The sequence below is a fragment of the Stigmatopora argus genome, chromosome 12 (assembly GCF_051989625.1).
Source record: "Stigmatopora argus isolate UIUO_Sarg chromosome 12, RoL_Sarg_1.0, whole genome shotgun sequence".
Classification (NCBI taxonomy): domain Eukaryota; kingdom Metazoa; phylum Chordata; class Actinopteri; order Syngnathiformes; family Syngnathidae; genus Stigmatopora; species Stigmatopora argus.
Window position 1 is genome coordinate 15,837,141 of NC_135398.1, and position 13,486 is coordinate 15,850,626.

General features: G+C 39.2%; 1 protein-coding gene across 1 annotated transcript; it reads left to right on the forward strand.

Annotated features, from left to right (window-relative positions):
- Window positions 1-4,804: 4,804 nt before the first annotated feature.
- LOC144086114 (solute carrier family 22 member 13-like) lies at window positions 4,805-13,354 on the forward strand. Its single transcript, XM_077615913.1, has 10 exons — window positions 4,805-5,176; window positions 5,248-5,351; window positions 8,186-8,340; window positions 8,460-8,628; window positions 8,723-8,846; window positions 8,928-9,022; window positions 9,103-9,317; window positions 9,410-9,518; window positions 12,574-12,780; window positions 13,076-13,354. Exons 1-10 carry the CDS (start codon window positions 4,805-4,807, stop codon window positions 13,146-13,148), a joined length of 1,623 nt encoding a protein of 540 aa, XP_077472039.1. The 3' UTR covers window positions 13,149-13,354.
- Window positions 13,355-13,486: the final 132 nt, after the last annotated feature.

Below are 13,486 nucleotides of genomic sequence, written 5' to 3' on the forward strand. Positions count from 1 at the left end.
TTTTTTCTTTTTATTTCTTGTTCGAAAGTGACAACTATTTCAGTAATATGAACCATCGAAAAAATCAAGATATTTCGACATTAGAAGCAATTTGGCCGCCACATCTTAAACTTCTGGTAAGATAATTGTAATTTATGTCATTAAGAAGCATCAGGTTCTCATCAAGATAGACTTGTTTCTTTTTTCAAATCGAATAATTTGATATTTTGCATTTACAAAGACAGGCACATTAACTTCCTTATGATATTGACCCTAATAATGTGCTTTTGATTCGTACAGTATCTCAGAAATACGACTTTTCCCTCCAAAGTAACACATTTGTACTCATTAAAGCCATAAATATGGAGGTGAAATTTGCAAATCAGGGGGGCGGCTTATATGCGAGAAATTGTAAAATTCAAACATTTCAAGACAACTTTCAGGGTGCGGCTTATAAGCGCGGGCGTCTTATGTGCGAGTAAATACGGTAATCTTACACATTCATATTACAATTTTTTTTAAATATCCGTGAATCAAATTATGCATATTCCATCCAGATTGAGATGCGCCCAATTATATGATTAGCTCTTGAGAATAACGTTATGACTGTTAATGGGTATGGTTGTGTGTCCAAAAGCACCCTTAGCAATGTGGCAGTTACTATTTTCTGCCTGATTTTGGCATCTGCAAACATGGGAGCAGAAGTCACTTACTTAATATATTAAATAAAAAGTTACTTTTCTGGAAATCTCCCTCTTGCTGTACTCCTTGTAGTAATATGGGGAGGTTAATTTATTTTTACTTGTCAGTGCATCATATGGTTCTTCTCTGAGCGGAACAGCATTTTACATGGAGGCAAACAGTATATTCCGGCATTATCTCATATCATCTGCTTATCCGAGTTAAGGTCGCAGGGGCAGCAGCTTCAGCAGGTGAAGCCGAGACTTCCCACTCCCCAGCCACTTCATCCAGCTCTTCCGGTAGGATCTCAAAGCCGCGAGACAGTCTCCCCAGGGTGTCCTATGTCGGCCCCATGGCCTCCTCCCGGTGAGACGTGCCCGGAACACCTCACGAGGGAGGCGTCCAGAGGCATACTAATCAGATGCCCTACCCAACTCACCTGATTCCTCATGATCCGGAGGTGCAGCGGCTCTACTCCGAGCTCCTCCCGGATGACCCGAACTTTTCACCTTATTTCTAAGGGAGAGTCTGGATGTACTGTGGAGGAAACTCATTTGAGCCGCTTGTATCCAGGATCTTTTTCTTCTCGGTCACAACCCACAGCTCGTGAAATAGATCATAGTGCGAGCGTAGATCGACCGGTAAATAGAGAGCTGAGCTATTTGGCTCAGCTCCTTCATCACTACGAACCGATGCAGACTCGACCGATTCGTCTGTCGATCTGCCGCTCCATTCTTCCCTTACTCGTGAACAAGACCTCAAGATACTTAAACTCCTCCACTTGGGGAAGGACCATATCCCTGACTGGCTGAGGGCATGCCACCTTTCACATTCCATAGGTGATCCTACCAGGGGCACATGGCCCCAGACAACATACCTCCAAGGATAATTAGGACAAACAAACACCACCACCACGATAAGGTGATGACTTATCTATTTCAATCAAATACTCTATGAAATGACTCCAAAACACGTGGGTTGGCAGGGTTTAGATTATACTTTTAAAGGTCTCATTAGTGAATAATTATGCCTGACCTTTGACCCTAATCTCAATGCAACAAAGCTCAATTATCTTGTAGTATAAGGCCACCCTTAGTCAGTGCCAACATTGTTTTGTTTCAAGTTGTAGATAAAAAGACCATGACACTTTTTAAAAAACGAATAATGCATGTTAGCAATAGTACTCAATCCTTATTAGATGTTTGTTGTTATCGCAGTTAAAAATATAATTCCAAAATTTGGGTGGAGTGACCCTAGTTGCCTGGCAAATTTTGCGTGCTTGCCCGTATTTTGCCTCTTTACCTTCAAAACACTCTTTTTATCAATTATCACTCCCATTGTCTGTCTGCTTTAATTGTACCACATGAAAGGGCTGCCTTAAAGCTGCTTGTTCAGGTACTGGACTGAATGGTGCGTAAAGAATGATTCACGTGTATTTTGCACTTCCAAGCACTGGCATTACCATGCAAATTCTTTTTTTTTTTAAATCCATAACAATGTTAATACAGTTGACTGTTAAATGTATACATACCACATAAAATGGCGTGTAAATGTTGATTCTGGAAAATTCTGAAACCGATTGTTGACTCATCTTGAGCCAAATTGAGTTTTTTTTTCTCTACTTCAATTTGGCTCTGTCATTCACATCACTGCTATTCACAAGTTGTTTTTTTTAATTGACACCTTATTCATATGTTAACATGCATTGCATTTCTGAGATGCAGATGTTATTGTTCATGTGCAAATTTGTTGGAGTTTGAAAACTAAATAAATATATTTAATTGGTGTTGCCATCTAACTGACCTTAATTTAGCTTTTACCCTGAAAGAAAATAATTATTTTGCCTTCTCAGAGTCACTAAATTGTTGGTATTATTTAAATCAAATAATCATAACTAACATCACTGTTTTTTTCAAATTTTGATGAAATATGCTTATTCGGTGGTATACAAGTATATATTGTCAAATGATTGGATGTGACACTATTATTTGATGTAAAACTAGGAAAATGTAAAAGCTAGGAGTAAGTGTTCATACACTTGCATTTTTTTTTTAACATTTGACTTGCGACTGTGAGGATAAGTGTTACGATTAACGATGCATTTAGATTTTACAGGTTAATTTGACACTCCCATGGTAAAAATTCATTGCGCATAATAGTGTAACCCCAATCTGGTTCTCTCCAATTGGTTATAGGAATGTAAAGTATGTAATGGATCAACGAAGTCCAAATAACAGGAGTATGCAAGCTTTTTACTCTCAAGACCTACTTTCAGAAAAAAAGTGCTATTTTAAGTCCTTCCACGTTCATTTTTTTACATATTCAAATTTATACTTTCACTAGTCTATTAAGTTGAGAATTTCGGTCCTCCAAGAGGGGCTTGGAGTAGACCCGCTGCTCCTCCGGATCGAGAGGGGCCAGATGAGTTGGCTCGGGCATCTGATCAGGGTGCCCCGTGGACGCCTCCCTCGCGGGCATGTCCCACCGGGAGGAGGCCACGTGGCCGACCTCGGACATGCTGGGAGACTATGACTCCCGGCTAGTCCGGGAACGCCTTGGGGTCCTCACGGAAGAGCTGGATGAAGTGGCTGGTGAGAAGGAAGCTGTGCCTCCACGACGCGACTTCGGATAAAGCGGAAGAAGATGAGATGAGAGTAGTCTATTACCCCCTTAGACTTAACACACACTGATCATGTAACTTGTTTGTATAATAACTCAAATTCATGTTTCTAAACTGAAACATGCCCACTAATATTCAAATTAACGCCCACATTTGCCTGCCTGAAAGAAGATATATACTGCAGTCAGATGTCAAATCAGGTGTGCTTCTTTCATTAAAAGCCTTGCTAATGTGTGAACGTACCCTGAGACTGTTTTCTTTATTGTCTCCGTTTATCTTAAAATCCCCTAGAACAGAAAAAAACACATAGCTTTGTGTGTATGAGTTTAAGAAAGCGCTAACAATTTTTAAATACAATGAAAGGGCTGCCTTAAAGCTGCTTGTTCAGGTACTGGACTGAATGGTGCGTAAAGAATGATTCATGTGTATTTTGCGTGTAGGAGTCCCTTATATGATCCATATATCATAGTCTACTCGTGTGCATGTATAGACAATGGACAAAATAAGTATTGAACACATCACTAATTACAATTACGGTGGTATCTCTTTACGAATGCTTTTACATACGAAATTTTCAGGTTACAAATCACTTTGATATGCAACTTACTGTTTCAATATACGAAAACAAGAGCCAAGTTACAAAATCCCTCAAAATGTCAATAAAACACATTTCCTCTACTTGTCCATCTATGACTGATACTGCAAGTTCTATTTAATGCTAAGTTGTGTAGATGTGTGTTTGTGTTTGTCTGCTTTGTCTGTTGCCTAACCTTAGCTTCGTTCTTACACTTTTTGCAAGAATCAAAGGCATGACAAAGGGTGGATACTTCAAAGAAACTAGAATATTACACGTTTCCAATTCCTTCACATTTTTAATGCATTATTCAATGTGTTCATTCATAGTTTTAATACATTCAGCACAATTTACAATGCAAAGTCATGAAAATAAAGAAATCACATGATTGAGGTGTGTCCAAACTTTTGGTCTGTCACGTATTTGCTTTTGCAGAATAATTTGTTAAAATTTGCATGGCTAATATTATCTCAACTTACATAGCAAGATACACTGAGTATTAATTCAAGGGCTGTGACTATTGTAAAAGAAAAAAGCCTGTGATATTGGGGTAGGAATTGTCTTCACTTTAGGTTCTTTTCATGTATTTGTTTCTTGTTATGCCTCCCTTGCAATTCAGATCATTAAGGCCTGAAAAATGAGAATAGTTGAGTCCCCGTACCTTGTTCTTGCCCTGCCCCCTTCAACGACTATGCTCCTTTGGATGGAGTGGAAACTTGCCAGGAATGATCAGGTTCCCAAATAGTATCATGGGTCATGTTTACACAGCAACGGTCTGATGCAAAAGGATGGTGAACAGCAGGCTTCATGCGTGTTTAACAATATCAACGAACTAACAATTTCCTTATTTAAACAAAAATGTGTTGATCTAACATTAAGTCTTAGACTGACAAATAGTTATGCATTCATTTGACCTGAGAACAGCAGTCGTCTGTTTTCTCTCTTGGAAAATGGGTTTTGAAGACATTCTAAGGACAATTGGCGAATTTGGAAATTTCCAGAAACTCATTCTTTTTGGATTATCCATTCCAAATGTATTACTTTCTCTTTCAATGTGCAGTTTCATCTTTATTCAGTCAGATCCAGCTCGTCGTTGCAACACTGACTGGATTCTTAAGGTTGCTCCCAACCTTACCTTGGATGACCAGCTAAACCTGACCATTCCCCTGGACCAGAATGGTTCTTTTAGCAGGTGTCACATGTTTGCACCAGTTGAATGGGACATCGGAACCATCAGGGAGCATGGACTCAATAGTACCACAGCATGCCAGAATGGTTGGGTCTACTATGACACAATGTATGAAGCCACAATAGTCACTGATGTAAGTTACAATATATATATATTTTTAAACTCTTACAAAATCTTGCTGATTCTGTTAATTCTGCTTTGCAGTTTGACCTTGTTTGTGAGAAGGCCTATATCTGTGCTGTTGTGCAAACAGTATTTATGAGTGGTATTCTTGTTGGCTCTGTCATCTTTGGGCTTCTTGTTGAATCGTAAGTAATAGATTACTTCAAAAGTCATTTAGATTTTTTTAAATACAGTAATACATTGAGATACGAGCTTAAGGCGTTCCGGGACCAAGCTCGTATGTCCATTCACTTGTATCTCAAATCAATGTTTCCCCATATAAAATAACTAAATACAAATGAATCCGTTCCCACCCTCTGAAAAAAAACATTTCGAAAATAGGATATTACACTGGATAAGGAGGTGTAAGACAACACGTTCGGTTCCCTACACTTTTGTGAGACTACGTAACATAACAGAAACTTTAAATTTAACTTATGAACTTAGATTACTATACACACCTAAAAATACGTTTTAATCTTACATTGACGAGCCAGCTCAGTCACGCGTACACCACTCATGTTTTTCTATTATTTCATGCTTGATATCGATTGTCATCATATGCTTTTTCTTCTCACTACCCTTCATTGCACCGGCTTGCTTTGGACCCATTGTTTTTTCACTTAATTCTGCAGTAATTAGTAATTAAAAAAACACATAAAATATGCTAACTGTACGGCCGGTGCTCGTAGATATATTTACACGATGGAGTTCCGGCGAGAAAGACAGAGCGATGTTGTTCCCATAAGCAGCCTCTTGCATACTCGAACACATTGGGATCCATCTCGTATGCTCTTATCTCAAATTTGTCTCGTATCTCAGAGCAAAAATTTGCTCAGAATTTTCCTCTTATCTCGTATGTTGGGACACTCGTATGTCAAGGTATTACTGTACATGACAACTGAAACAAGATAAGAACAGACGTTTTGTATCTCTTGAGTTAAAGGCAGAAACTCTTTTGGTCTGGTCTTTGCCAATTTTAGTTTTAGGTGGGTTTATAACACATTGTTGTCACAAGCCTAAGCCTAATGGCAGCACTATTTTTGTTTGCTGTGATGCGCTGCCAAACCTCTCTATGAGCCCCTACAAAACCAACAACAACATGGTGTCAGAAACGAGATACAGACATGTTCGTAACTGCAAAAGGACGACTGTAAAAGTTTTTTTTATTATTTCTTCCCTTTTCAAGTTTTAGTGACGCTGTAAACGACTAAAAGGGCATGGAAACTATTCTGGTTACACAATGGCTTAAAATCCCTGACCAAAGTTGTTTCTGCAGCGAGTTAACATTTTACAAAGCATAGTTGGGTAAACTTCAAGCAAAAGCAACAGGAATTGCCTTTTAGTATATGCCACTCAATGGGACAGTATTTCCTGTCTCTCTCGCCACGACCCCATTTCGTATTCATCAGTTCATCTGCTCCCCAGTCAGTGGTGAGGTGACATCTCGACTACAATAGCCATAAAATGGCATTTGTTCCTTCATGAAAATATTTAGATACATCTATTCATTATGTGCTGATTTCATTCACGTAGGAACCCGCAGTTTAAACATGCAATGCGAGGTGTGCTGGCAGACTGTGTATTGGCACCCTGGACATGTAGTTGCACTTCTCTTGAATGGTTAGTGCCTCCGCCTCACAGTTCTGAGGTTGAAGGTTCAATCCCCGATGGGTTCCAATCTCCCTGTGGATAAGCGATGTGGAAAATGAGTGAATGAATGAATAAATGAATAATTTTCAAAAGGATAAAATACCGTACCGTTCTGCGGCAGACTGAGAGAAACACTCAGTCCCTCTCAACATGCAGTCTTTTCCTTCAGAATTGTATTCCGTTTCGGATAGTTCAAACATGCATGAATGTGTTGACAGTGGAACCATGCTAACTGGAATACAATCAAAACTAGAAAGTTCCAGTGGTGTATAACCTCCTAGGACCTGGCCTCCACATGTGTGGACATCACATTTTTGGTTGTCAAAGACTACAATGTTAAATTTTGGACTACAAGGGCCTGCGTCCACTTATGATGTGGACATCATTTTTCTCAGAAACTACATCATCTAAAAATATTTTTTTTTGTTTTTTACTCATCAGGTCCCAGTTTGCCAAAATATCACAGAGAAAATAAAAATGCATGCCTTGCAAGCGTGGCTTCCGCTTACAAGTTTCAGCGTGGATTTTCACATTTTTATGAACTTTAAAAAAAAAAAAAAATTCTTCAGTGCCGAGTCGTAGTAGCAAGAGGAAGACGGGAGTGGCTTCCGCTTGCAAGTTTCAGCATGGATTTTCACATTTTTATGAACTTAAAAAAAAAAATAATAAAAATAATTAATAGAAGAAAAAATCACAAAGAACTGAAGTTGCTATAATCGAGGCAAGACTATGTCTATCTCCAAAGTGAGGTTTTTCCAGCCAAATTGGGATACAAATTCTCTCCATCTTATCCTGGGTCAATCACATCCAGGAAGCATTCCAATCAGATGCCTAAGCCACCTTATATGACTCCTTTTGATGCAGACTAGCAGTAACTCTACACAAAGCCCTTCTCAGATGCCCAAGCTTTTTAGCCAGTCCTTAAAGGAGATCCGAGACAACCTGTGGAGGAAACTTATTTTGGCTGTTGGTATCCGGCATCTAGCTCTTTTGGTCAAGACCCATTGCTCATTGTCTTGGTGAGAGTAGGAAGGTAGATCGACCGGTTAAGCTCCTTTACTATGATTGACTGATACAAAAGCCACAAAACTGCCATCATAGCAACGACCCGCCTATCAATCGGCCACTCTTCCCTCGCCTGGAGAGGGCATTACACCTTTGTGGGCCTGAGGATCCATCCACGCCATATCACCCTGTGTGGTTCCCCAGCCCATTTGAGTCACACCCAACCAACCACGCTTCCATAGACACCCAAAATCTTCCAAAAAAAGTGTAATACTTCGAATAATTACTCAATAACTACTACTTACTTATCTGTCAATTTTAGATTTGGTCGTCAAAGAGCAACACAGATTCCAATTTTGGTCCTGCTAATTGGTAATCTTGTTTCTGGTGCATCTCCAAATGTCTATGTCTACATTGTGACACAGTTCCTGGTTGCAGTTGCCCGTGCAGGTTACAGAATAAACTCTACTATATTAGGTATGACTTCTAAAAGGTAGGTGCGTTTTTAGAACATTTGAATGAAATCCGAAACTAATAAAATGCATGACATATATATATCTTTATTTTGGGTGTTAATAACAACATTATCTCTCTAGCAACAGAGTGGATAGGGTCCCCCAAAAGATCATTTGCCTCGTGTTTAGGCCAAATGTTGGGTGCTTTGGGGCAATGTGCCATGGCTGGACTAGTCTACGCAATTCGTAATTGGAGAACAGCACAGTATGTTATCGCAGCAACATATTCTCTTGTTGCCCTCTACATGTGGTATGTAACACAAAGAAATGTTTATCTTAAATAATGGAAAATCCATCATTATGGTTTGGCAGTCAAGCTAATTTGATATCTGGCATTATGAAAGGTGGATCCCTGAATCGGCAAGGTGGTTGTTGAGTCAAGGAAGAATTGAGGAGGCAAAGAAGTTGATCAGAAAAGTTGCAACAGTAAATAAATGCAACATTTCAGAAAATATACTGAATTGTTTGGTGAGTTTTGATATGTTTATAAAATAAGGCCAATTAAAATGCTGTATTTATGTCTTCTCCTATTGAATCGCCCAGATAAAGGAACAAGAGACTAAGGATGTTGAAAGGGGAGCAATGAAAATAATCTTTTCATCCCCTAAACTACTTAAACTTTTTTTGATGATATCATTTGTCTGGTAAGAAAGTACATTCTATATTTCATGATTTTCTTTCCTTTCATTTATAGTTTTTGCATGATTTTATTTTCCCCAAATAGGTCGACAGTATCTGTAGCCTATTTTTGTCTTATTCTCAATGTGGGTCGGTTTGGTTTAAGCATCTTCCTGGTTCAATTCATGTTTGGAGCATCGGAAATTCCAGCACACCTCTTCTGCATCTATTTTTTGGAATTATTAGGTCGAAAAATTTCCCTGATTTTATCCGTTCTGGCAGGTGGATTTTTTTGCTTCGTAATTCTGGCTTTTTCTCAAGGTAACTTGATCACACGAAGTCAACATTTTATGAAGGACAATTTAGACAAACATAAATTTCTGGACAGGTAAACTCATGTATTCTCTTTCCAGACAACGCTGTTGCTTTGACTGCTCTTGTAACTACAGGAAAGTTTTTCTTAAACTGGGCTGTTTCAGTATGTATGGTCTACTCTCTGGAGCTGTTTCCCACTTCGGTCAGGTAAGCAGACTTTTTATACATACATAGTGTTTCTTCATTAAAAACAAACAAATAAATAAATGACAGATTGAAAGCTTATTCAAAGTGACTGCATATTTTGGAGAGAAATAAGAATTAATATTATTCCATAAAACATTGGCAGATTTTAAAATTAACAAGTAGTAAATGACCTATATATTTTTTTTATGAGAGAATCCTAAAATAACAGTTAAGGTTCAGTTTCTTATTGATCACAATAAATACATTTTCACATAACCCTAATTAAAAATAATTGTCTAGGTCTAGTTTAAAGTGAATCTTTGCAGTTGTTTTGCACTATCAAGCTGATTGGGATGTGATATTTTGAGTTCTAATGCGGGTGTACCTCCACTTATGAATGCTTCTTCATGGAAAATATTCATGAAACGAAAAGCTCTGATGGGAAACGTTTTGTTTCATCATACAAAAACATTCCAAGTTACGAAACATCAAACAAAAAAACGTAAATACATGTTAGCACCAAGAGGCATTCCCAAATGCACGCACAAATAAGAGGAAAAGACATTCTTCTGGAATTTTCACTTGCAAGGAGAATGACCGTTGAGGCAACGTCCCCACTCCGACCTTACACGTCTTTTCTGTTGTTTTATTAAATTTAAGAGCCCTGGTTACAATGTATATCTGAATTCTAAGGGGGAAGGGTGGAAATACAAGTGAGACGTCAATAGTCAAAACAAATGAAGGTCGGGAAGTCTTGTGGAGTGTCTGTGGTGGAGTTCAGGTGCAGTTCAAGGTGTTCTGAATCCTCTTTGTTTCATCTAGTCCAAGCAGTCAAAGGTATTTTGATTTATTGTATCCTATTCAAGTTTTGCCCATTCCATTAATTCTTAGTTAACCCGTCTACATAAAGAATTTTGCATTACTCAGAGTTTGATATTTCACAATTTGGAAGTACTAATGTTGACCACACACTAGCACTTGTTTTATGGCATGAAAGGCCTGCTAATTCGTGGGTGTCCACTCCAAAATAGAGAAAACAGAGAAAAGAAGAACCCAAGCTGTGCATGGAGGTGAGCCCGACGAAATAGAGCTAGAATTCCTCAATCTCACGCACTAGCTCAGGCTCTTTCCTAACCAGAGAGGTGACATTCCACGCATGTCCCAAGAGCCAGTTTCTGCAGTCGGGGATCGGACCGCCAAGGAACCCTCCTTTGGCTGCCGCCCAACTGTCGTCGCACCGGACCTATTTAGCACCTCTCAGCTGTTGAGCCCATGGAAAGCAAAACCCACGTAGTCTCTTCCAGCTGTGCCGGGCCGGCCAGGGCTTATGGTGTAGGCCAGGGGTGGGCCAACTATTCCACAAAGGGCTGCAGTGGTTGTGGCTTTTCATTCCAACCCATAAAGAGGACACCTTTTCACCAATCTGGTGTGCTACAAGTGCAATCAGTGGATTGCAGTCAGGTGCTCCTCGTTTTCTGCAGGAATCTCATTGGTCAAAGTGTCTGTGCTGGATCGGTTGGAACAAAAACCTGCACCCACAGCGGCCCTCGAGGCCCGGTTTGCCCACCCTTGGTGTAGGCTCACCATAATGCTCTCCTCCAGGCCTGGCTCCAGAGTGGGGCCCCGGTTATCCGTGTCTGCGTGACAGATTAAGGCCGTTCAATTGTTTTGCTCATCATAAAAGGTCTTCTGAGTCATGCTTTGTCTGGTCCTTCACCTTGGACCAGTTTGCCATGGGTGACGCTACCTGGGGCACAAGGCCCGAGACAAAATAGCTCCAAGGATCATTGGGACTGTCAGGAGCGGCCCGTTTGTCCCTCCTGGCGTGCCGTCAGGGCAGAGCGGCTGCGGTCAATCTGCTGATTACTTCCTGTTTTGGTATTTAAACATGAATGAGTCCTAGTAACATTGTCGGATCGTTCCTGCATGCGTCCTGCATGCTGCTGCATATTACTGCATGCTCCCGTTTTGGTTCCAAGCCTTTGTTGATTTGTAGATCCCTTTTGATTTATTAAAGATGTTGTTTCGAAGCTAATATCTCGTCAAATCCTACTTCCCCGCGCCTGGGTCCGAATCCATTCCCGATCGTGCCACGACGACGCAGCGCGATCGTAACAGGAACACACAAACCCCATAACCATGATAAGGTGATGACTCATTGGGGGGATTCCTGTATCTGTTTTTTTTATTCATGTGCAGAGTTGCTTCCAACACTTCATTGGCGTCTTATTGGCTAGAAGGAAGCTCCACCTCCATGATGCCAGAATCAAGCTTAGCACCTTTTAGGCGGACACTAATGCCAGCCCGGGCTTTCTCGAGTAATGGCCACCGGGCCCGATAGGGTAGCACGGCACCAGCCCGACCCGAAAACAGCACGCTCAATGCGGATGCCACTAAAATAGTGTAGTGTCTACCGGGACGATTTGAGAGCCCCTTTTCAGGGCACTTTTAAATTTTCTCCAGGATTATGGCTCATCACCTCTGGCCCGGGCCTTATTTTTTATTTATTTATTTTTTATTTATTAACATATTCCTGCATACATTTGCATACATATGACATGCCAAAATGTTATACTATATCATTTTTAAGGGTTTTTAGGGCGGATGATTAAAGATCATGAAACAACTTATGCTAACTCAATGCAAAATATTCCTCTACTTTCAAGTTAAGAAACCATTTCCAGAACCAATAATTTCGTAAGTATAGAGGCACCATTGTAATGGAATTTCCCCTAAAATTCAAATTGTTTTAGATACTGACTTTTGTGTTTTTTTTACCTGTAAATAATAATCCTCTGAATCACAATAAACAACCATTTTAAGTTTTATTTTGAATATTGATGTAATAAGTCAGTGCCTAAAATAACAAAAACTTATACTTTTTCTCAATAATGATTTGTTTTTGGCTACAGTTGTAAATAAAGTTGGGTTACAAATTGACAAACTTAAAGATTGTTGTGTGCTGATCGAGTTTTTTTTAAAATCACAGTATCCAAACATTTTTCACATGTATCAACTTTATTCTTTCCAGTGTGAATTCATTTTTACTTCATGCTCCATGATACACTCTTCCCAGGCAAACTGGTGTTGGCTTGGCATGCATAGTTTCACGAATAGCTGCACTCTTTTCACCACCAATCAACATGTTGGCTTCTTATGGTTGGTCAATACCAATCATCATCTTTAGCACACCAACATTGCTGAGTGGCGCTTTGGGGATTTTCCTTCCTGAAACAAGGAATAAAGAACTGCCGGATTCTATCACTGATGCTGAAGTCAATGGGTGAGCCATACAATGTAACAAAAGGGGAATTGGATGGTTTTGTTTGTCGACACACCTCAGCTTAGAATGGTTCTGACGTAAATATTTAACCCAGAATTAAACAGGATACATGACATTTTTAAAAAAAAAAGCTTTCGAAAACATAAATACAAATACCAAACTAAATCCACTAGTATTTCTAAATAGAATTATTAATGAATAAACATGCATGCTAGTCATTCATATTTGTGCAATTGTATAAAACATTATGAAAACTCACATTCTACTTGTGTGATTTTGTTTGTTGTCTTAACAGAATTCCAATCTCCACGAAAACGTATACTGAAACCCGACAGGCCAAAAACTGCAGAAAAACAGCCAACCAGTAGTGCACAAGTTACAAGATGTTGAATGTTGAGCATAATTAAACTATGCTGGATGGTTGTGTATTGTCCTTCACTCAGTCATAATACAGAAACAGGCAGTATGGATCATACATATGGCTGGATTCATTGATCAAACTCACCACCTCTTTACCCATTCCAATCTATTAAATATTAAAGATTTTGTTAACTATCTTACATGTATAATATTTTTTACAATTAATAAACTATTGACATGCAATTCACAAAACTTTTTTAAATTTCATGATCTGCGAGGTTGTAGAAAATGTATAGTACAATGATAAATCAATCAATGATAATGTGTTTTGTTATTGGTGTATATT